Source organism: Gallus gallus, chromosome 3 (assembly GCF_016699485.2).
Source record: "Gallus gallus isolate bGalGal1 chromosome 3, bGalGal1.mat.broiler.GRCg7b, whole genome shotgun sequence".
Classification (NCBI taxonomy): Eukaryota; Metazoa; Chordata; class Aves; order Galliformes; family Phasianidae; genus Gallus; species Gallus gallus.
In genome coordinates, this window is record NC_052534.1 from 70,395,251 (window position 1) to 70,421,317 (window position 26,067).

Sequence of the window (26,067 nt, forward strand, 5' to 3'; positions counted from 1 at the left end):
TCTACTCAGACAAATCTAGTATAGCATCACCATTTCCTGGAAACTTGCACTGTTCCTTATGAATAGGAAATTTCCATATAAAGCTATTATTAGGTGATGATTATTGTGTAAAAATTAAAAAAAAAAAATCACAAATATAGAGTTTCCTCAAGTTAGGCAAACTTGGATGTAAGTTTGCCTAACTTTTCCCTTCCTGCTTTCCAGCATTAGCACTTGGGGAAAATGTCATTGTATTACTTAAACTACTGCAATTGCTCAAACTACTCTTGATACTAGGAAATGGAATTTTATGTCTAAAAACTGTGTATTTCATCCTGCAGTGGTGACCTCTTTTAGAATTTCTTCAGGTTTAAACTGAAGTACAGTGGACAAATCTTGCACTGCAGCTTGAAAATCTGAGGGCACATCATTCATGGTAAACCATGACTGGTCAGTTTTGTTAATTCTGGTCAGAAAAAAAAGCATAGTAGTCAATGGGTCGTATATATATTTTTTTCCATAGGAGCCCTTTAGCTACCACTGTTTTTTGTGCAAAAGCCTCTGTGGTGTTTTGTTCATTTTTTATCTTTTTAATATTGGCTACTGAATGAATTTCTGATATGCATATTCATATTGTGTACTTTGTTATTCTATAAAGAGATTAGTTGTGAAAAGGGATGAAATTCTTTAAAGTTCACTGGATAATCTTCATTACTATATTTGCTGTATTCCCTCACAGTGCTGCAAGGAAAGGACGTTTTGTGGAACTGTTTAAATTTCACCTTCAGCTATCATGACTTTTCAAAAAGTCCTGTAGTTCTTGGATTACTATTGCTTCTTGTAGCTGAAGCAGTCTCATCTTATTTGATCAAAGGTTCCTTCCTTGCCTCCTGAAGTTGAAGTTATAATTGAAAAGTAACACTGTATATAACATTATAGTCTGACTATTACAAAGGGTGCTTTTGGAGTGACTTACATTAGTTGTTGCCCTTTATTTTGGAGAATATGTTTTGTTGTTGTTGTTTTTTGTTTGTTTTTTATTGCTCTGCTTTGAGCAGGAAGATGAATAAGTAAAAACTGAAAGTTTAGAGTGGAGTCTGGTGTGAATATATTCTGAATGAGTTCAGTGGAGGGACGCAGGGATGACAGACTGGAGTATCCGGTACATGAGTAGAGCTCAGAGAGCTGGGGATGAGAAGGCTCTGGGGGATGAGAACAATGTCGTTTGGTGCTGGGGGGTAAAGAAATTGGAGTCAGACTCTTCTCACTGATATCTTGTGGTGGAGCAAAGGACATTAACTGAAATTCAGAAAAATTCTGTGTAAACATCAGATTTTTTTTTTCTTTCCATCTGAGTGTAGGTCAGAAGATGGAGTCTCCATCCCTGAAGACTAAGTGATCTTTGGAGGTTCTTTCCAACTTCCACCATTCTGCTTTTCTTTGGTTTTAGTTGAAGAAACGCAAGTCACTGGAGAAATTTTTTCATAGCATCATAGAATCATTAAGGCTGGAAAAGACCTCTAAGATCATGCAGTCCAAGTATAGTCCTAATTTCATATTAAATTAAGTCTTCTATTTGTTACTCCTGATTCAAAATGAAGCGTGTATTCTTTCTTAGCCTAACGCAGTCTTTTGAAGCTCAGAAACTTCTTGTTTTGTAACACATTCTTTGTTAGTAGAATCACTTCATAAATAAATGGAGTGAACCTTTAAATTACTTATATTTTAAACTTATGAGTAATTTAATGAATTATAATGTACAGGAAATAAATAACTCTTACATTGCAAGTATTTGCAATTACATTGTAAAGTGACCTTGATTTCAGATGTGTTAAATTGGCCTCCTAAACTAAGTATCTATAAATAATGGATGTTTGTTATTCAGGGAAATCACTCATTTTATTTCCTGAAATAAACAGGAATTTGTAATGGTCATTTTTCTCCTATGAGAAAATTAATACAGTATTAATTTATGTGACCAAATTTCTAATGTCCTTTAAAAGCCTAACATTATTTATATGAACATTTCAATTTTTTTGGTGTGTAAGCTAAGACAGATGTAACATTGTGAAATTACATTGAACTACAGTTCAACAAGAAAGCATGTTGTAGAGTTTGAAATGCAAACCAGCAGACTTACATATACTTACTACTTAAGTGAATGAAAGTGCTTATGTAGCTTCACACAAAATCACATTACTTGAGAATAAGACTAAGCCAATGTACAGATTTTATTTCCTACCAGTGATTTAGTGTGCTTTTTGTCAGTAGGGCACACTGCAGGCACTCTTCTCAGTACTTACTGATTTCTTGCTCACTCTGAAGTTCTTGCTTTAAAGTGCAGTAAGAATTTTAGCATTAACATTTTATAAGTAAAAGCTATACGTTCCTGCTGTTACTTTAAAAATTAAAAAAAAAAATTAAAAAATAAGTAAATAACGGAAAGACTCAACAGTTATTTCCAAACCTGAATCCAGGTTAATAATTCTCAGGTCTGTATTGCTCCCTGAGCAGTATGAATATGTAATTAATGTTAAGAGCTCTGACCTCTTCACAGTTTGCGTTATAGTAGTGACTGTAAAAAATGCTTTCTCATTTCATCTGTTAAGGACTTGTGTGACACTTAGGGGCTAGTTTGGAGATCACGCTTCTGGCGTACTATGCAGGCTTTAGAGAAAAATGCTGAGCCATCAGCTTGCACTCAGTATTTGGTTAATGCTTTTTATAGGCTTGGAGTGCAAGCAGAGTTTGATTTGTACACGCTGTGTGGACATTCCCCTGGCTACAAACCTTGCTTCCCCATCAGAAAAATGCAAGTTGTGAAAGTATATATGTACTTTTCTTTCCTTGTATTTTTGCCTTGAAAAAGCAATTCTTTAAGCAAACTATGAAGCATCAGCTTTTTGCTGCTTGCTGGAGTGAAACTGTCAGACTTCACAAAGCCTGGCTTGTACAAATATCAAACATGAATGTGCTGCCACTGGAAAGCCACTTGTCACAAGCTTGATGCATTGGAATACTCGTAATTGCTTTGGTGCTCCCAGAAGATCCTCATTTCCCCCATCGAAGCCACATTCTGGCTCTTCTGTGTGAGCTGCCCCTCCTGCCTTCATGCCTGGGACTCCAGCTGCAACTCTTTGCACTTTTCTGAGGTAGAACCAGAGGTGCTCCAAGTCCCTGCTCATGGCTGCTGTTTCCTAGAGAATTCTGTTATCAAAAGGAGATTGCGTACTACTCAGGGCTGATAAAATAGCTTCAGTAAACAACCTGAACAAAATGTAATGGAAAATAGTTTTTGAAATATAATGCTTCGCCTAATGGGCTAAGGCATAAGTAAGCAGTATAGCATTTTAGTGGATGAGAAGTTCAAATTAACCAGGAGCTACAGTGAGTGGGAAAGTGGCTGACTTGATTGTCCAAAGTGGAGGAAAGAGGAAAAGTGAATATATTTTAAAAACTGAGCAAAGCTTTAAAGTGATGAATGCTTATCATTTGAGGTGTGTGATAATAGCAAGCACAAAGCCTCAAACATAAAATCCTACAATCATTAAAATAACTTGGATGTTTGTTCTCCATTTGAAACAGTTTTGATTTTATTACTTGTATTAGTACATACTTAAGTTTTTACTCACCCTTTCAAAGCGATTTCTGAACTGTTTGTGTGTGTATAGCTGTTATTTTACATTCAACGCCAGCAAAGTAATACAATACAAAATTTGGATTTCATTAACATGTATTTCTATGTGCCTTGGGAAATCTTACCTTTGTGTTTTTATGAAACATTCCCACAAAGGAATTGGTTATGTGGAAACAGACTCACTGGTTAACTCTCAACTTTTAATTTTAACCATTAACATAGATTTTTACTATTAACACAGTAAAATCCACTGGGTTAAACTACAGTCTTGAAGAAATGATGCAGCAGGTGTAGTAATAAGTGCATAAGACTTCTAACAAAAATTTACTTTTTATTCAAAATGGAAAAGTGAGCTAGGTTACAGTGATGATTTCTATGTTGTAATAACTTGGACTAAGCTAATTCTAGATAGAGCAGCTGAATACATGTATATATGGCTAGCTTTTTATCAGCTATGATATTCACTACTTCAGTTACTTATTGTAGGAGACAGTACGTGTTCTGAAACACCTTTCAGATACACATATGCATGTGTGTGTATACATATATAAATTTATATATAGGCACACACAGTACTATCTTGTATGCAATGTTTATTGAAGTTCAAAGCTTATTGAGATTAGATTTGTGGAGACTACTTGTAGAAATGGCAGAAAAAACTGAGATTTTTAATGTAGAAGTCATTATAGAATCTTACTAATGTTTAATTTAGGTTCATTAAAAAAACAATATTACTGAAGTTTGCTGAGTGAATGGATTTGCAGGAAGAAATTTTTTTTCACTGGCAGTATTTCCTGTCATTGAAAGTAGCCAAATTAAATATCCTCACATGTCAGTTAGATTGACATTTTAAAAAACACTGTAGATGCTGAAGGCATAAAAACATCCCTGTTGTATAGGCTGTATATAAAGAGATCAAGGTCTGTATGTTTATATATCATAGTAAGGACATTAACTGTAAGCACCGCCAGTCACTTTCAGTGTTATAACTTTATTTTGCTGATCTGCGGTAGAGAATGTGTTAATAATAGGGCACCACCTGTTGCTAGGGAGAACAGTTTTTATCAGATGAATTCAATGTTGCTACATAAAGGAGGTGCTAAAAAATAATTGGAAAAGTGTTTGCAGGAGGTGAGCTGTGTAGAACATAGCATGTGAAATAAAACTGAGGAAATGAAATGTGAAAAAATAATTGCCAGTCTGGCTTGATGAAAAGTAGCAGTAATACAAACATATTTAGTGTGGGTGTAATGCATCAATGGACTGTGGCTTACAGGAAAAGGCACTCGGATGGAGGGGACAGCAGTATACTGACAGCATAATACAAACGTTTTGTAAATACTGGTTGTTCTTACTAGTGAGGTGAGATCTCACCAAGAGTTTCAGTTAACTTTCAAGTTCTATTGCTCTCATAGCTTTTGCAATAATAGCAATTTTCATTATTAACTAATGTGCATAATCATCAACTCAGAACTATTAAAGCAATTGTGTGATCTGTGTGAGATCGTCTTCAAATCCAAAACCATAAAGTCTGATTATATTCTCGGTTAATATTATGACCCATTTGATATTTGAAAATCATTTTGTTAATGCACTGGCTTTTTAAATACTGCACAGACAGCTTCCATATGCTATAAATTTTCTGCTCAATTTGGATATGGGAATTCAGTTGCCTGTGAGGGTTTTAAGCAAATGCTGAGAATCAAGAGTAATTATTTCAATAAATTTGCAATATTCATTTTTATGTAAGGCATAGCTAAGACTCCCAGTATTGCTTAGTAATGGAAATTGACCTGTCACGTATTTTCTTTTATTCATACTAATTTTTCATTGTTATTGAGCCATTTATCTTTTAATTTGGTGCCCTTTTCACCCTCTCCCCCCGCCTTCCAGTATTAAAGCCTAAAGTGGTGGTTAAAATGTTATCTAAGAACTGCATAAAGCACTTCGGCTGTTAGAAATGGCATACTTATGTTGACTTCCAGAGATGTATGCCTTTTGCTCTAGAAGACTTCTTCAACCAGCCTTAATAGTGATTTTTACTAATCTATAGTCACCAGACTATAAAGTGAGCTATTTATTTAGGAAGTCTACCTAGGGTTCTTTTGTGAGTGCTCACAAATGACTATGAATCCCCACCTTCTGTATAAGTTTAGAGGTGTGTTAGAAAATATGGAGCAAATAAAATCTAATCATTGTTCCAAGTCCCTTTGTATTTGGAACATAGTAAAGAATAGGAATAAATTATAGAATAATTTTTTAATTGCTTAGGTTACTACTTTCTGTTGCTACTGCTGCTGTCATCTCTTTTGTCTTCGGAGTCTGTGAGAGTTTTGCCAGGGAGCTTCACTGAGGACAACCTCAATTTCTTTTACTGTTGTGTTACTTCCATTAATAGAAGTTAATTTGTTAGGTTTGTCATCTTAAAAACCATCACACAGAAGTTTAGTATAGGAATTTCTTTGCAAAGCAGAAAATAATCAAAGTGCAAGCTGTCTTTCCTAGAAATTTATTAGTTAAAAATTAATAAAAGCAGTAGTTCTGTTGTGAGGTCACATTATACATCACATGTAAATTTTGGATATTATACTTTGTTGAAGTAACTTAATCTGTATTTTCTTCACTGTATCATGACCCTATGACAGTATCTTTTAATTTTATCTGCACATTGTCTGAGGCTTCTGCATCTGAGTTATTTTCAGATCAACCTGTCTCTTAAAATCAATTTGCTTTTAAGCATCAAAGTGGCTCTCCCTTTTGTTCAGTAAAAGGGCATTCTAGCCCTAACAAATTAGCATATCACAAAACTTATTCCTTGTTCATAGAGAGCAGTACCCATTATGAGAAAGTACATGCATATATGGATCACCCCTGTGGTGTTTTATCTTTATCTTATCATCAAAGCTTCTAACTTGGTTTGACTCTGGCCTTTCAAGCTCCTATTCTTTTCTTTAAAATTTTATTAAATTTACTAAGCATTTTGCAAAGCTTGGGTGTCGTTATTCTTGACCATAAAGCTTATCTGTTCACCTCTGATACAGAGAAAATAATCTAGTTATTTTTGATAGTTTTCTCCTTTTCCAGTTTCAGCCTTCTCTTTGAAATCAGTCTGAAGTATACAGCTCTGTTGATGCCCAAGAACTGTTGAAACCTCGAGGATGACAGGAAAACTGTCTTTTTGTGAAAACAGGGCCATGCTGTCTTCCTTCATAAGAGTTTGAGTGGTGTTTTTTGAGTACAGAACATAAGAAATGATGAAAAACCCGCAGTGAGAGCCATGAGATGCTAGGGTTCATCCTGGTAGTGGTAGCTGGTTGATCTCCTTCCTGTCGGTAACTTTCCTATCAACTCCTTTACTTTTGTGAAGTTTTGTACTGCGACAGAGCTTGTTGTATATCTGAGGTAGCATGAGGCTTGATCTATTCATGGTAATTTTTGAATCAGTTTAAATATATCATTAAACATAATGAGATTTTCTTCTAGAGCCAGCCACCATGTAGTTGATAGGATTTTTGCCTTTTCAGTTTCTTTTCATGCTGAGATGTTCTTTTCAAATACAAATAGAGCCATAAGGGCCCACAAGGTCTGCAAGATGTGGTCAAATGGAGCCCAGAAGATTAAGGCTGATTTTGTTAACTAGATACATTATATGCAACCAAATCATTTTATAGAGGGAGAAAAACAAACAAAACCAAACTGACATTTACTTGAGTCTTAAAATTCACGTATCTGGATTTCCTGTGGCTCTTAGTATTCCATGGTCTTCATTTTCCCATATCCACAGGGGCATTTTTGGCTGATGGAGTTTGTGCTGGTGCTCACTAGTGGTGTCTGCAAGCATTTCTGTGCTCACACTGTGGTCATTCACAGGATAAAAAGACAAGAGGAGCGATGACTTGGATCAATCTCCTTTACAGGCTATTCACTGTCTCTGAAAATTTCTATTTGTTGAATTTGGAAGTTACCAGAGGCTCAAAACCTGTTTGGTAATTCACTTGTGAAAAATCACACAGTGATTTTTGTAGGCTTTTTTCCCTATGGAAAGCTAGGCTTAAAATTCATCTTTCCGTAACTGAAGCACTTCTTTCTTGCTCACGTCTAAAATAACCCAAAAAGCTGTGTTTTGGGTAAAATCTTGCCTTTTTTGGCTTCTTGCCCACTTGGGCATGTTGCATGGCTGGTGCTGGAGAGCAGAGCCTAGGGCTCACCAAGCCCAGAGGAAGCTTGCTGGGACTGTCAAGATTCGGTGGACAATATTAAAACTGAGACTTCACTATTCTAATTGTTAGGGAACTAGATTTTGGGATTAGGGTTGCTTGTCACTCTTTGTCATCCACCTCTGTTCAGCAGCATGAGATAGATGCTCAGCATTTTGGTGTATTCTTGTACATTGTGACTGTATAATGATAGCAGAAGTATAGGGTGACCAATAGATGATTCTGTGGTCAGTGAAGCTGTTGTTCTGAGATCATCAGGTTTTGGACTTGTTTTGCTCTGGCCCAACTACAACCACTTTATAAGTATATTGAATCCTCAGCTCCAAAGAAAAAGAAATTGTTTTGCAAATTTTATTCCAATTCAGAAGCTTCTTTAAATGTAAATTTTCTGTGGATTAAATTCAGGATTTTTTTTACTTGGGTATCTAATTTGATTGTTTTCAATATATAATAAAACAAACATCTTCTTTTTTCTTTTAAAACTGTACTGTCTTAGGGCTTTTTTTTTTTTTTTCCCTCTGGGAGAACCTGGATTTGTCTTAATGCAGTAGTGATGCAAGCAACTGTGTAGCATCTTTACAAATAATCCTTCAGTAATTCCAAGTGAGCCTACAGTTTTTAGAAATGGAACCCACTGCCTGTTCTTATCAAATGCAGTGATTAGCTAATTTTAGGATTTTTTTTTTTTAATTGATAAATTACTGATCCCAGAATACCTCTGAAGATAGATACTAGCTTAAGGAATCCTATAACAGCAGGCATTTCTACACTGAAATTGGTCTTCTGGGCGTGCTTTTTAAAAGACATGCCAATAGTCTGCCATTTGTAGGTTTTCAACAAATATTTTAGAATTATGCTGTCCCAAGTTATGCTATTTTTTATGTAAAAACATTTAGGAGATATCTATAACAAGAACAAAAATGAAATTATATAAATAAGACAATTGTTTTTGGCCTATTTAGGTGTATTGAAATATATTGATAATCTCGTGGTGTCTTTTTTTATTCCTTTCCAAAAGAAAAATAATTACCATTCTTTTTTCCCTGTAAGTGATCAATTTCAGTGTTTTAGCTTTAGATTTCAGTTTGATTTAAAAGAAATCTCACACTCCTAATGCCTGGTACCTGTAGAGTATGTGAAATTACCACATTGTGATGTTTCTTTTGGATTTTTTCTTTCATGAGTTTCTACAAGTGTGTAGTTGAAATGAAATTGTATTTTGTTCTTTGGAAACTGAAATACAGAAATAAGAGGGTAATGCCAATGTACTGAAGAGAGACTGTATTGCAAAGAATAATTGGTTGTGTATTTATTTCCACTTTGAAATGGTATTGCTGGTCTAAAAATGTGTCACATGCATATGACCGCCTTTCCAGCACGTCTTGTTGCTTTGCAAGTTTATGAACAAGAAAAGTAAGCAGAAGTTGAATGTTTTGCAAGAATTTATTATCAATGCGTTATCTTCTTTGCACATATCTTTCCCAAAGCCAGTGTTATATAAAAACCTTTCAGCTTTCTTAATCAGCCGTGTTCTGTCTTATAAATAAGAAATTTATTTATTACCTTTATTTTAATGGAATACCTAGAATTCTGCTGTTATTTTTTATCTAGTTTCCAACTTTTTATTCAGTTTATTATTTTATTCTGATAATCCACTGAAGGTGAAATCCAAAAATTCAGACCTGACTCCTTTCACGTAGAGACTTTTAAGACCTTTCTTGTGACAAGTGGGAACTTTTATTTCCTCCTTATGGTGCTGGCACTTAACTTTGCTTGAGGCTGTCTGACCAGTTGTCTGTTGTCCTGTGAGCATGCCTGCCCACAGGCGTATTGTTCTGTCATATCTAATCCCAGTGATCCCTGAGTATTCTGCACGCAAGTAGCCTATCAGCCGCACATCTTCAAAGCGTTGGAAGTGCTCATCTATGGTTTAGTTCCAATGCAGGCAGTTAGGCTGAGCTTGCTCACTGTACAAGTCTCCTAGGTAGAAAGGCTTGGTATAATTAGAATATCATTTCCATGTAAGTGGAATTAGTGTTCTAGGCTGTGTACTCAAAAATTAAGTCATCTGTTATTTAATCCAGGCAGCTTTTGCAGAAAGCCTGTAGTCCAAGAAAAGTGTTGGAGTTTTTCTATACTTCTTTAAATGAAGAATTTATTTCAGTTACTAAGTAGTTTCTAGAACTGAAGAAGCCTGAGACCATGCTATGGAGAGGATTCTTGCAAGTCTATTCAAAAATTTACCTCGTAAAACAAAATCATTTGCAAACAAGCACTAAATGCAGGTGTAGCAATTAGTTGTGTGTATGGTACTGCATAACTTAGATCAGTTTTTAAGCTATACATGTAGGGAGTTGTATAGGATAAGCACTGGTTGGTATTCTGTTTCATTTATTGGTGTATACCCACATAGTATGAAGGCTCAAGCAGGGCAATAGGATCCTTCCTGGTCTGTTGTTGTTTGCAGCTGAAATAGAAAATATTTTCTGGGACTTTTAGAGTTCCCTCCCACCTTGCAGAAGGTGCAGAAATCAAGAAAATGCCCTCGTGTGGGAGATGGTTTGATATACACACAGTGTTCACAGTTCTCTACCTCATATTTGAGGTCAATGTAAGGAGATGATTATTCTAAGAGCCCTTCTAAATTGTACCTTATAAAATTGTAACGTGAATATTACTTTTTATATTACAATACTCAAAATCTTGTTGCAGTATTGAACTAGAAGTTCAACAGTAAGGATGGACTTTTTATAGCTGAGGCTGACCCCAGAGCAATTTCTTTTGTATGTATCATTGGGATTCAGCTTCTTGTTTATTATGTGCTCTGGTGGATAGACTGCTTTCTGCAGAACTGCTGTCTGTGTCTCCTTGCCTTTTCTATATAACTAGCATATACTCAGTAAAAATTATTAGCATGGGGACCATGCCTCACCATTCTAATGCAATGTGACACATCTTGTCTTCTGGTTCCTAGATTGATTACTTTCACACTTTCTTCCAGATATTAAGGCTGTGCACATAAAATGAAATTTAAAAAATCATTCAAACGAATGAGAGTGACCATATATCACATCATCTGTGTATTCATGGTCACTGAGTAGTAGCTGAAGTCATCTGGTACTTTTATTGAAGACATTCAGGGTTGCCTTTTGGGCACAGTCTGTTACTGCTTCAAGGGACGTAATAGTTTGGCTGGTATTCAAGAAAATGCTGACTGACACACAGCCTCTCCAACTGTTGGCTGCTGTCTAGTTTGCCTCATAATAACTTAATAAAAATGTAGCTGAGAATATTTGCTAAATTCCTTTGCCTCCTCTCAGGATCTAGGATATTGACATTTCATGCCAGAATAATGTATAATAACGTATAGAATGTGATGTGGTAGCAACTACATGGACTACAGAATTATACCACTTTGTGCTACTTTCTCTCAGAGCCATACAAAGTTTTCCAAACAAGATTATACAGATCTCTTTTTCCTACTAGGCTGTGCAGAACGGCTTATGGTCTGAATATCTGTGATCTGACACCTGCACCCAACCTTGTTTAATTTTTTTTTTTTTTTTAATAGCTTGCAATGTTACTCAGTATTTAATCTTCTTTTCTGCAGCCATACTAAGTTATTAACAGCATTCAGGTTATGGGCTTAAAATGCCAGAAACGTGTCTGCTCTTCAAACCCACACTCTCTTTATTTCCAGCATAGATTTCTTTTTTGTCCCCTTGTTGGGATGAGCAATTGAGATAAGCAGAGGAAGTGAGTTTATTAGAAATAATTATGAGACTAGGAAAGGGTTGAAAATATTTAAGGGAACTTGCTGTTACTTTAGTAAGTTCTTCATTAAAAGATGCCATTATGCTGTCATCAATACAGTTCCCCGCTTTATTGTCCTTCTAAGATTTATTATTTCTAGTTGGCATTTGAATGCTAGAAATTTTATCCTGTGGGTTATTAGATTGGATATGACCCTGCTAACTCCTGGCTTTGATTAATGGAAAGCATTTCATTTGGAACAAAACATAATAATTAGCTTCTTAAACTATATAAATTGCAAGGAGTGGATCATAGTTTTTCAACTTCTTATTCTCTGTTCTCATTCTAGAATCAAATGTTGTGTCTAAAATCCTTTTCCTAACTGTAATCTTTCTTGAGAGGCAAACAGCAGTAATATTCAGCTTTTTCAGTTGATGTCTGTAACTAATTTTTTCATTCTTTCATGATGAAATGTAAGTTCAGTACTACGAATGATTTTAACAGAAAGAACAAAATGAGCCTAAATGCTTGCCCTCTGCAGTTTGAGAGCAGCTCCTAACATTAAAGAGGTGGAAAGCTGAGATGTGGCAAACCTCTCTAAGAAAGAAAGAGAAGAAGCTGTCAGGGCTCAAGCAAGTGTTGAGCCAGATCCCAGCCACAGTAGCCTGACCATTTGCTGTCCTTCCTGTGAAAAGGGACAGAGCGAGTGCTTCCAATTTCTCTTTATTGCTACAAAATGATTAATTTTTGAACAGATCAATGCCTATAAATATCTAAGGTGTGGGAGGCAAAGGGACAAAGCCAGATTTTTTTCTGTGGTGCATGGTAATAGGACAAGGGGAAGTGGCCACAAACTGAAGCATAGGAAATTCCGCACAAATGTGTGTAAGAACTTCTTCACGGTTAGGGTGATGGAGCACTGGAACAGGCTGCCCAGAGAGGTGGTGGGGTCTCCTTCTCTGGAGGCATTCAAGACCTGCCTGGAAACCTACCTGTGCAACCTGCTGTAGGGAGCCTGTTTTGGCAGGGGGGTTGGACTAGATGATCTCTAGAGGCCCCTTCCAGCCCCTACAGTTCTGTGATTCTTTGATTCTGAACTGGAATAGGGTATTACTGTATCAGAAGGAAGCATTGTTTTTGGAAGAGGGAGGAGGTTAAGGATAACTTTGTAGTTGCAATCACTTTTGCATTATGTTTTAGCAATTAAAATGGAAATTATCATAACACTAGGATGACTAGAAACCAGTAAGTCTTATTTTTAAAGTTTTCAGCTCTCTACCTTTTCAGATCTCTATATTACTTATATTATCTCTATATTACTGTCTCCTGTTCTCTGTGATGGCTGAACACCTAGTAGCTAGCAGTTTATATCTGAGCAGAAATATTCATTTTCAATTTAGGAACATGGAATCTGAGTTTGTTTGTGCTGGAGACCACACAGAAGAAAAAGCATTCAGCTCATATACGAGAATGTTCACTATACAAAGACCAAACACAAATTGCTGTTATTTTGTATGTTGAGAGGACCATACACTAAAAGCATGAATGAGTGAATGTCGGGGAGCCTGGAGGACAAGAGTTATGATCCTTTATTTAAGTACTACAAATGAAATGAAGTTCAAAGTTTTTTGTGTGTTTCCTGTAAAAATAGAATGCATAGAGAATTAACTAAGTAATGTAACTGCAAAAAGATACAAAAATGTTGTGAATAAATGCGTTAATGCAATGCAGAAAGGAAAGTGTATTGGTAGCAATGTTTTTCTTGGAGATTACACAGCTTCTTTTAAAGCATAAAGCATGGGTGTCCAACTACTTTGCTTGATTGTGAAGCAAGGGGTAACTTTCTCTTTTGCAGATATTGTATTTATGTTGTCTGGAAAGTGAAGTTACAAATATAGAAAAAATCTTTTTTTTTAATTTAAATTTTGAAACCTATTTTCTAATTCTTTTATCAGAGCGGAAGACAAGGCTGCCTGTTTTTCACTGTTCACAGGACTGTGTTTAGCCAATGTATCAAAATCCATTAGCTTTTGCCATATCTTGACTTCCCATAGGTTGTATGGGGAAGTTTTCATTTTATATGGAGAATATTAGAAATTTCTTTGCAGCTTACACTAGATATTTGTTCAGAGAATCATTGCATTTGGTCAGGGGGAGGTTCTTCATCACTTCAAGGATTCGCAGCTTTCTTAAACTTTGTTTTATAGAGGAAAAAAAACAACCGTTTTTCTTTGACCGCTGCTTATGGTGTTTGATTCTTTATGGAAATATTCCATAGAGTTGCAGGGCAGTCACCCTAAATTCCATCATGAGAACTGCTATGGGTGTGAGAAAACTGCATTTATTTTGAAAATGAATACTGCCAAGCAACTACAGTAAGCAGTCATTCAGCATTGTGCCTCCATCTGAACATGCTGACTTGGGGGTTGTGTTAACATTTAGTAAGTACTATAGATAAAGTGGATTTTTCTGTTTTGCAACTGGTTTAGCCATTCCAATCTTTGTCAATAATCTTAATGTATACTATAAAAAATAAAAATAAAAAGAAAATAGAACTACTATAGAAAAGAGGTGGTCTAGCAAAAGGGCACTTTGTTTCTTGAACATATTATGTCTCTGCTATGATGCTTCTTTTCTCCTACTAGATACAAGATAGTTTTAAATCAAAACAGCTCCTAGTTTTCTCTTTTCTGCTCTTTGATTTAGACAATCTGTCACTATAAAGTATAAGAGCTTTGCAGTGTAAGATTGATAGCAGCAGTGAGGTGGTTACTTTGTACAAACTTTGACACCTCTTTCCCTCTTGAGGAAGATAAACTCTGTCGGTTTTTTTAAAACTCATGTTTAGTTGTTAGACTTTGATCAAGATTACTTGAGTAGTGTGACTATTAAAAAAAAGAAGGCAAATTTTGTGTTTTATCTGAAGATGCCAGACTCTACATTTGCTTGATTGAAGTAGGATCCAAGAAGTAGTGTTTATTTCCTCTCCAGCTCATAAATCAATTTTCATGAGTTACCTTGAGGTTCGGTTGTTGTTTGGATCTTTAATGGTGACTATCATCATAGAAGTTCATGTTGTTTTTCCCTTAGTTAGTTATGTTGGCAATAAGATTTAAAGACTTCAGCAAATGTCAGAAGTTTTTCTGAAATGGCAGAAAGTCTTTTGAATGGACTCTGACATGTTATTGAAAGTCTAAGCAAATGAGAAGATAGAGAATGGCACTTGGAAACAACAGGATTCTGTGCCAGTTCTTAATATCTTAATTAGAAAGCAGTGGTTTACTCCTTATCGTATGAATACATCTGGTGATTAATAAAATGTTGGTCTCACAGGCTAGTCCTCAAGTTCAGTTATTTCTGCCCTTTGCCATTTCTTTCTACTATTGTCACCATTTCTACCTTCAGTGGTAGATGGTGACAAATGAGTAATTTAATTGCCATGTCCTAGCACTTACCTGTACATCTTGGTTTAGCTCTTTACGACTGTTTTCTACCTGTGATCTCTCACAAGATCCCAGTGGGTGTGAGAGAGAATTTATCAGTAAGAACTGATATCATTGTTGCTGGTCTTCTGTATTGTTTCCCTTCTCTCTGTCTTAGACAATGATCTCAGTTTCACTTACCTGTTTAAAATGTTTTCAAAGACTCCCTCTTTTTTGGATAGTAACAAACCTTGCTAAATTACATAGACTGTTCTCAAACTGCTGGTAGCAAATTAACACTGCAATCTGTCTACAAATCAAGAAGGCAAAATAAAGTGATTTTCACTTAAGTATTGCAGAGACTGTCATGTTTAGTGCCATGAGGTTGATTCTTTCTGTTTGACTAGTGAGCTGTCTGGAGACCAGGATGTCTTTTTATCCTAGTGAGCTAGGGGCTCAAAAAAGAGCACTTAAGTGAAGTAAGAAATGCTGTCTTATGGTAGCATCTGCCTCTGGCCCTGAAGTAAAATGTAGCATGTAACTTAACTGCTTCTTTGTACCATTCTACTATTCTGACCAGTTCAAATAGCTTTGATACAGATGGTTTTTGAGTGTATATTGGGAAAATAGGCGTGGATGGAGGCTTTCCTCTTCTAAAACTATCTCCAGTATCCCAACAAAAAAAAAAACCATTTTCTGATGGATCCTTTTCTAGTTTGTTTCTAGTCATAGAGATACTTTGGAGTCCTCTACAGAGCTGGAGGACTATAATCAATGTGGAATAATGTGTTGCTTGACCTTTTTTTATTGTTATGATTAATTTTTATTTATTTATTTATTGTCAAAGTGGCAAGTCTGAATATGCATACATCTTGTGTGCTTCCTTGAATGCTTCACCTCAGATCTGGATGAATTTGAAACCACCAGATTTCTCTGTCCTGATCATATTCTGCAAACGACAAAACAGTAGCAAAATTTGTATTTAGTTCTTCTACCATGAAGCTATTTCAAACTCTAGTTGTGTTTTAAATTTATTTCCCTTCTGCCATAAACATTTATACTTATAAAATACTTGCTCTTCAAATTTACCAGTACTAGCTTGCTGCTTTCTTTTTTGATATAAGAGGACTTTGTTTATATATCTTTATCTGAAGTTGGCTAAAATGTAGCAGTAAAGTGACAGAGAATAGCTATGTAAAAGACAAGAATTAATGATGATTGTTAGAGAAGGCTGGATAAAAAGAAATCCATTACAGTTTGAGATCCTTGTCAACAAAATTGATGTCTAGCCAGTTTAATGTCCTGTATTTTTGTACTGTTACTCTTATCCGAGTGTAGGATTTTCTCTTTGGCCACATTTATTGCATTCTTTTTATATATTTTTTTTTCAGACTGCTTCTTCAGTTTCCAGAAGGTGGTTGCTTTAATAAAAGAAATGCGAAAGTTTATAAATTTCATGGTCTCTGCAAAGGCTGACATCACTGTACTGTTTTGCACACCTGATGTTTTTCTCAGAAACCCTGAGGGTTAGGAGTAACAATTTTTTTCCTCTTTAATATTAAATTGTAACTCAATTTTTGAAGTACAGATTGGCCTGAAAAGAAGAATCATAGATCTGCTGCCCTTGACATTGTTCAAAATTTTGCAAGTATGTAAGAGGCAGCATAACACTATTTCCCAGAGGGTAGTAATCAGAGGTGGCCACAGCAAAACTCTCTAAGGAGCTAGCCAGTTAAATACGGGATAGTAAGAAAACCCTCTCCTTTACATGGTAGGAGCAGAAATATTTGAGTCCTTCAGTGCCAAAGTTTTACTCTTTCATAAAGCGATACATGAAAATACGTCATAACTATAAGAAAAATGCATAAAGTTTAGTCTTGAGAAGAGTTAAATTTTATACAGGGATCTCAAAAAGAGATGATATTTAATACAGAAAATCAACAGATTTTAAGTCTTTTCAGCTGTAAACTTTTTTTTATTAGAGAAAACCTAGATGATTGCTAGCAATGACGCCTTTTGGGCTGAATTAGTTGGAGTTGAAAGTCTTTAAACTCATTGTTAACATCCTGTAACAAGGATGGAAATTCTGCAGCCTTATTTGTAATTTTATGCTAATTTGGACAATGTCTTGTGACTTTCTTTGTAGTTATTTGAACTGCTAGGCCCTGAGGGTTTTGAACTTATAGAGAAGCTCCTACAGAACAGATCTGTGATTGTGGAAAGATCTTTGACTTGTCAAAATGATAACAAGTTCCAGACTCTGCAAGGTAAGTGACAATAAAATTGTTAGTGTCCAAAAAACCTCGTTGGTAATGGTGGGGTGTTTATATCAGAGTAAATGAGTTCATGTTGCATATTTACATTTCAACTCTGTATAGGCGTGTGTGATTTTTAAATAATTGTATTAACAGTTGCATCTATTTCAGTGTACTACCATGGCAACAAGTTGATCATCAGTTATTCTTCATCTGCTGTACTATCCACCTCAGAGATATCATCAAATAAATGTCTTAGGGAGAAAAAGCACAGTAACAACTACTTCTGGAAAAAAAATATAGTTAAACCAAAGGATGACAGGAATAAAGGAGTTCAAGTTTTATACTCTGATTTTGTTTTTATAAGATTAATAGCCCACACACGGTAATAGTTTTAAAATGTTCTACAAATGGCTGCTTAAAAATGAGTGTTCCCATTTTCTGTTCTGACAAAAAGTAAATCTGACTGTGAATAGATTGTGACTTGGCACAAATCTTGCAAAGGGAAAGCATCATGCAATCCACTGCATGTTCACAATACATGGAATTAAAAAAAGTAGTTAAAACTGATACAGCTGGACTCCTATAGCTTCACAATAATTTCAAAATGCAAATAAACCATAATCTGTCTATCTTAAATATAATGTTATTTAGGCAAGTGTTTGGAAGTTCACCTGCTATGCTGATGATTTGTCAAAACTCATCAGAAAAACTTTAAGTTTTATTTGCTAGTGATTTCAAAGCAGAAACTATGAGTATAACAAGATTTTGTTCTTGGTGAGGTTTTTTTGCCTTCTCAAATAATCACAAGAAAAATATAATATTCATTAGAAACTAAACTATAATAGTCTTTCTACTATGTGCAATTTTTACAAAAGTATTTTTTATTTAATAGAATTATTTTGGCAGCTATTGTAAGTTTATTCTTCAGAATGCCATCGGTAGACATATATGCTAGAATGTAGAGGAAGAATATTTTCAGTATTGCACTTTTAAGATGAGCTTTTTCCACTGGTGGCCTAGCTTTTCTTTCACTGTAGTAAAGAAGTCAATAATGTTTGAGTATCTTCTCTGAGACTAAAGATGCTCTGCCCCAAGTTCAGTTTGTTTATTTCAGTAGGGCTCTCATCTTTTCATTTGATTGAAGTGTAATCCCTACTGGGCACTGAAGTCTCAGCTTCCAAAAACTTGTGTGGGGAAGGGAATCATTTGGATTTGAAAAAACAGTCAACTTTGAGCTCTTTGTGTCTTGAGAAAATAGGCAAGGCAAGGAAGTGTGCATATATTGAATGTTTATAGCATGACTATTATTATACAACTTCCACTGCTATAAAGGTGATTGTTGTGCGTATCAGACAAATAAAGTAGCCCTAGACATCAGAATTAAATTTAGGCAGAAAATTGCATTCATTGTTATCCCCTTTAAATACAAGACAGAGTTAATGCTATTGCTGTGGGAATTCTGTGAGTTTATTAGATTTTTTCAACAATATCTAACAAGTTGCAGACACCTTATTCAGTGTGCGTGCTCGAAGTACAATTTTCATTGTTACTGTTGGTAAAAAAAAAAATCAGTGGCACAAAGTCTTCAAGATGTCATCCAAGTGAGTTTATTTGGTAAAAAGAGGTATTCAATTTTCAACTTCAGGGGTAGACTGCAGAAGTACATTCAAAACAGCTGAGTATGTCATATTCAGTTAAACCTCTATAAGCTAATAATCTGCAGAATTTCGAAGTCAAATGTTGGAAAATACTGATACAGTTAAAAACAAACAAAAAAAATCCATCCATCACATTGCATATAGAAGACTTGGATGTGTCTTTGTTTTAAGTTTGGAGTAAATAACAATAGTGGTATTGGAAAAGCAGATGTGACTGGGCTTTATCAAGTTCCTTGAATTTGTTGTGTACTGTAACTATTCAGTTTTGTACTGTAACTGTTCAGTCCTACTGCTTTTCCACATAAAAGGAAGGAGTCTTTGTGGTTTTACAGAATAAGATTTCTTTTCTCACTTGTTCAGGAAAATTAAGCTGTGGGTATGCTTTCAATGCAGTCACGTAATCTAGTAAATAAACAGGTCATGTTAGGTGAAGAGGCTGTTTAAAAAGAAAAAACAGCTTTGTTTAGTCTACATGCACAGCCTTTTTAGTTAGCAATGTGTGCACATAAGGGAACAAACAAGTGGCTTTTCCAGTGTTGATGAAATGATCATAAATCCCAAAAAGGTAGTCCCTCCTTTTGCTGCTAGTATGCAGTATTCCTTCTCTTGCTTTGGAATAAAGAATTTTTCTTGTATGGTGATTTAAAGTGTCCTACCTTCAAACAATGATCTGTTACTTCTTATGGATTCTTAAGACCAACTTCTACATAATTAAGGCTAAGTCTTTTAAAAATATGTTTAGAAGAAAACTGGGCAACAAAAATGATGAAATCCAGTACTTAGGAAGATGCACACCTGTTTTGATGTTGCAGAGCAGTGCAAGAAGTTTATAGGTGAAAATGCTAAACCCAATTATGGCTGTCAAGTTACAATTCAGTCTGAACAAGAAAAGCTGTTAATGAAACAGTATCGTCGTGAAGAAAAACGAAATGCCAGGAGAGAAAAACAAGCTGGGGAAGATGGAGAAGTTTCTGGTGAAGGACTCCTGTGCTTTGATCCCAAAGAGCTGCGATTGCAAAGGTAATAAATGCCAAACGTTGAAAAACACTTCTGTTGTAAATGCTATTTCAACCTATCATAAATGCTTATTTTCTTTTAGTTTGCTTTGTAGATGAGGTGATTCTGACTTCAAGTCACGTTTTATTACAAGTGTAGAATTTGTTTAATATGAAAACCTAATTTTCAGGAAAAGAGAGCAGTGATCTGCTTAATGAGAATCTTCTTGGTCTCATCTGTGTGGGTTGGAGATGCAGATTAGAGGGGTAGGCTATCTTTCTTACTTTCTGTTTGCACACTTCTTGCTTAAGATTTATGAACTCTGTACTAAATCTATCAAAACTATCTTTTTTTCTTCTCCAGATTAATGGGTACTATTTTCCATGTTATCAACTAAAGGTAGTGGGAAGAATAAGGGAGGGTAAGAATAAGAAGCAAATAATGTGTTGCTTTTCATATTGAGAAGAATATAGTGGTGCTGGTATTTAACTATGAGTACTTGTTGCTATATTATGTAAAAAGATGCAAAGATGCATTAGTTTAGGGAGCCAGCCTTGCAGTGATTGTGTTGATTTTTATTTAACAAGTGTGCTATAAGGACACAGTTTAACTAATGCTAGTGAATAACACAGTAAAATTCCATTGGTAATAATTTTATACAATGCTTTTTTTCTTTACATTTCCCTAACTCTTGCTCAGACTTTAATGTACCATGCCCAGCTTTTGTGACGGTTGCCTACAATGAGCAGAATTGCTGCTATTATTTTGTTTACAGGGAACTAGCACTTTTGAATGCTCGAAGTGTGCCTATCCTAGGTAGACAGAGAGAGGTGGACTTGGAAAGAATTCATTATCCACATGTTTATGATTCTCGAGCTGAAGCTATGAAAACATCAGCATTCATTGGAGGTGCCAAGGTATGTGTTTGATGCATGGCCCTTCTGCAGCAGTACAACTATCCCTGTGAGCAAAGTGCAGCAGGTTTCCCTTTGTTCTCTGGGAGATTCCCCTACTAATGGGAATCCTATGCACGAAGCTGTGCTTCTTTATATAGTATGTTAAATACTCAGATATTTTGTTTTTATTTTGACCCTAAAATAAATAAATACATTAGTATTTATAGTACAGATTATTTTTATTTCTAGGGTCACTTAGGTCATTAAAATACTGTTTTTTCCTATCTTTTGTAAACCATTAAATTGACTTTTTGAAATTTCTATTCTTGAAATGTAATAAAGTAGAGTTATCTTTTATTTTTCTTCTTTTAATCCTTTTGAAACCACTTTGGTTTCAAAAACTATGATTTTCTGAGTAGTAAACTGATTATTTTCCATTTAGGAGGTTCTATGCTATCTATAAAATGAATCAAAGAGAATTGCTTTTATTTGGGATTCCTTTTTTTGAAGGAAAGTAATGAAACATAGTTTGCAGTAGCCTATAAGTAATTAAATTTTCTGTTTTCATATTTTCAATTAATTTTCCTGTAATACTGTTTTAGGTGTTCTTACCAGAATCAGTTCAGAGAGAAAACAACAAAATGTATGAAGAGGTGAAGATCCCCCATAGCGAACCAATGCCTATTGGCATTGAAGAGAAAATTGTTTACATTAAAGACTTAGATGAGGTGAGTAAAGCAGTTGAGAGATATGAAATTAATTTTTACTTTGCTATTAACAAATTTTAGGAGAAAACATTACCACTTAATAATGTGATTTGTAATGCGTAAAAGTAGCCATTTAATTTCATCACTAATTTTGAGAATATTTGTAGGAGGATGTTGTTCATGATGAATCTGATCAAGGAAATTCCGTCTCTAAACTACTACTTTGTGAGCTGCAGTTCTCAGTTCCTTTGTCATTAACTATTCAGATATTTGTGGTTTAGAGCTGTGACTTGAATCACTAAAATGTTCTTCAAAAAATAAAGAAACAAGGGAAGAAGATTATTGCCATTCCATTCTCTTTCTGTAGGCCACACGGAAGTGAGTCTGGGCTTCTTTCTCTTGACTTCTGAAGATTGGCTAGTGACTGCTCTGCGCTGTTGTGCAGATTAGTCTTATAGCATGATGCTGGTGCATAGTATTGAGTACTGTCTATACTACAAGGTGCAAAAGCTTCTGGAATACTGTTCTGGAGTAGCGAAAAGGCTGCATTATTAGTAAAACTTTGCTGATCGAAAAGAGCAATGAGGAAAAAATGCAAGTAAAACATACACATTTTAAAATTTATTGATGATAAGGTGAAAAAGCTGAGGTAAGAAAAGAAGAAAATAGCAACACGTGGTTTAGTATTAACAGTCTAGAACAAGCAGTATTCGATCACATGCACTTGCTTGCTTTTCATTGTATGTATCAAATCAGTTGAAGAATGGAATATTTGCTCCTCATTTCAGTGGGGACACCAAAAGCAAGCCATTTGTGCATGTGAAGAAATCTTTGTTTCTTAGTTCTTCAGTGGCATACAGCATGAAAAAATGTTTTTCCCTGTGCGAAAACAGGAAATGAGAATATAAATCTACTGCAGTTACCCAGAGCACTTTATTGAGGTTTTTAGTAAGGATTGTCTTACACGGTGATTTAACCCTTTAAAAACAGAGGACTGTTTAATTTTAAAATCGGAATCTATTATTTTGTGCTTGGGTGACCGTACCTACTGCCATATTATTAAGTGACTGACAGCTTAACCAGATAGAAGAGTTGAGCCACTGCATTTTATATGACAATTTTCAACACGACAGCTTTCTGCAATGAAATGTCTGTTCCTTAAGCACAGGTCTAAATATTACCTATTAACCTGTAAAGTTTTTCTAGAAGTACCAATATTTCGAGACACAATAACTTGCCAGAAAAATATAGATCTAATAGAAGAATAAACATCTAAAAGAAATGGTTTAATGATACATACATACATATATATACACACACACACACATATAGTGTTATGGAATGCATCAATTATGCAGATTTTATAAATCTTTCATGACCTTTTAGGCTTTGTATCATCAAGAGGTGTACTTTTCAGTTTTAAAGTGAAATTCTGAAATAGAAACAATCTTTATATTCTTGCCTCCTACTTACTAGATATCTAACAAGTTGTCAGCAGCAAAGTATTTTGAATGTGTGATACTTACACATTTAAACATACACATACTTCAGCAGAGTGGTACTTCTACTTAAATTTGACTTATGGCAAGTTTTTTTTTAATGGCTGGTGCAGATTCCTTTTTAGAGGGGAGAATCATAGAATCATTTAGGCTAGAAAAACCCATAGGATCATCAAGTCCAACACAGGCCTAACAATCACATATTGTTGCACTCAACACAGTGATATTATAAAGGAGCCTACTTCTTGGTTTGAAAATTTCAAGTGGTAACTGCACTAATTTAAGGTTAAAAACTTGAGCTGCATTTATTGAATCTATTTTCCCAGAGGATTGAAAAGAACTAAATCTGGCTGTGAAGTGTTTATTTATGTAAGAATTTCATCTCATAGGAGCTTTACTTTTTAGTCCGTATGTTTTCATTTGCACAGGAGTGATTTTAAGTACTATAAGTGTATTTCTCTTCAGTTAAGATTTTGGTCACAGGTGCTAAGGTGCGATCTTTGACTATGTAATATTTACATAGGTAAATGCTCTGTTTAAATTTAATCTTCAACGTTCTTAGGTCTAGAATTGAGATCATGATAAGGAGTTCATTTATATTTTGAACTTTTAGGCAAAAGCTAAGCCTCTGGATCATGTAAGCTGAAGTAATCTTTAGTTTAAAATATTTTAAGTATTGTTTTAGATTATTTGTATTTCTATTACTTAACTTGACATAAACATTGACTGCGGACATAAATATATTTCTCTAAATAATGATTCTAGCAAATCATGTTAACAAAACTGTAGACTCATTTTTTCGCACAAATGTGAGGCAAAATGGTGAAACTGAATCAACACCGAAGGGAGAAAAAATACCTCAAACTAGCGCAAGCCTCAGTAGGAAACTCTTATTTGTAAACTTGGTAGTGTAATCAGAATACACTTTGAGCTCCACTCCAGAATAAATAAATAGCGTATTTTCATCAAAATAATATATTTAGGTTCAGTAAAGCATTATCTGAAACCTTATGGCTAGATTGGCTATGATAGAGATACTAAGGTGAAACTCATGATTTAAACTGGCAAAATCCAAATTCTTGCAGATGCTTAATCCCATAATGTACTGATTGCAAATGTGAGATGAAGTGGCCAACCTTTCACAATTTGTCTTCTATAAAAGCACAGTGTATCCTCTGTCATAAACTGCTAACATGAGCAGCAGTTATAATACCCCTACCTCTCTGTGCTTCAGGTTTGTACTGCTTCCCCTCCTGCCACAGTCTAATTCCATGGGTGTCATCTCATTTTCTTTCTTTCTTATGCCTGAGTGGAAGATGCTGTGCTGCTGCTCAGAAGCATCTTTTGTGTTGTCAGTGGAAGTGAGGCACCTGCATCCCACAGGAGGAGTTGCACAGTGAAGGAAAGCATACTTGTTTTACTGCAAGGCAGCAAATTCCATCTCCAACTCCATTTGTAGATAATTATTATTATTGGCATTTACTGGTATTTGGAGAGCTGTGTTTTCACCACAGTACAAGCACAAGTGGCTTGTAAGTAGCTAGTTGGTCACATCTGTTTGGTCTGAAGAATTACTGTACTGTTACTTAAAAAAGGGGCATGTTAGCTAGGTTGTTTCAATAACAAGAATGTGAAAAAACAGAGTAAGTGCAAGCTTAAATGTATAAGCCTTTGGCTGCTTGACATGCAGCTTGACTACTACTGAAATATATTTTGTACTTACTATAAAGGTGGTTTTGCACCAGACTCTTTGCCAAATAAATGTACCTCTAAAGTCATAAACTCAGGTCAGGGAAAGTTCCTCTTCAACATTGTGAAAACAGGTTTTACCTAACAAATTGCTACTGGTGAAAAATGATTTCAGGTTTTTACCTAAAGTGGATTTTAGGATTTATTTCTTTGTTTCATGCCATAGCCATTTCCTTCTACTAACACAAGATTTTTTTTTCTCCTCTACATTATATGAAGGAATTATTACAAAATCAATATTCCCTTTTTCTCCTGTAATGTTTTCTTGGTTTTTGAATTGTACAAGCAGGCCCACTGAAGCAAAGTGTAGATGCTGTTGCATAAATTACATTTTTCACATCCTGAGTATTTGAACATTTCTTCTATAGTTGATCTCAGTGTATATTTCATTTCCATATTTTCCAAATAGCAATTGACCATTGGACTGATCAGTTTAAAAAATATTTCTAATATTACTGAAATTTTGTCATTTATCCAATGAAAGCGTACTAAGAAATTGCTCTAAAGAAAGCCTTCAAGTTCCACAAATGTTAGTCCCAACTTTAAATAAATAAATAAAAATCTTTATACAGTGTTTAAAAGAGCTGTTAATAACACAATAAAACTGTTTGATAGAACAAATTCTCATCTACAAAATGCTATTTTTCAACAGTCACTACTGTTAGCTATGCTTGTAGAAATCTGCGCCAGTGGAGGTGACTGAAACACACCATCCACCACCTCGCTGTGTTCAAATCCACTCTGGTCTCCATAATGTTCAGCAAGCATTGATGAATGTCAGTGAGTGCAGCTTTTTTTCACATGGAGGAATTCAATTCCACATCTTTGCTTCATACTCACTTCCATATCAGATGCCATTTTGTCAGACTGCCCCTCTGCTGCCATCTGTCACATGGCAATAACATGTAACAGAATACTGGCAGGATGGTTCAGCCTCTACTGCCACATCACCAACATCCACCTGCAATGTCATGGGCCAACATAATTAAATAGTAGGCATTACTTTTGGAGCAGCCCTCATATATTTGGAATTGAGGTGTCTTCACTTTCACGAGGGAATGTTCTAAAGAAGTTAAATGTGCAATAACAAACCAGTAGTTTGTGATCTGTATTGTGTAAAATTATCTTCTGCATAGGAAAATCCTGTTTCTTACTAGAAATAAATAACTAAAATAAATAAAATAATAAGAGATCTGTTGCCATGGCATACAACCTGTACAATGGAATTCTGGTCTCAGTACTTGCTCATAATCCAAAGTTGGAGAAACTATCACTAAAATGAAACATTACAGAAGA

At 35.1% G+C, this 26,067-nt stretch overlaps 1 protein-coding gene across 1 annotated transcript in view; it reads left to right on the forward strand.

The window, feature by feature from the left end:
* ASCC3 (activating signal cointegrator 1 complex subunit 3) overlaps positions 1 to 26,067 on the forward strand; it is a 260,498-nt gene that overhangs the window by 28,397 nt on the left and 206,034 nt on the right. Inside the window, exons 5-8 of the mRNA NM_001305211.2 lie at positions 17,155 to 17,275; positions 19,737 to 19,944; positions 20,696 to 20,837; positions 21,419 to 21,544. Of these exons, the coding sequence (NP_001292140.1) occupies positions 17,155 to 17,275; positions 19,737 to 19,944; positions 20,696 to 20,837; positions 21,419 to 21,544 (597 nt within the window). The remainder of the gene's footprint in view (positions 1 to 17,154; positions 17,276 to 19,736; positions 19,945 to 20,695; positions 20,838 to 21,418; positions 21,545 to 26,067) is intronic.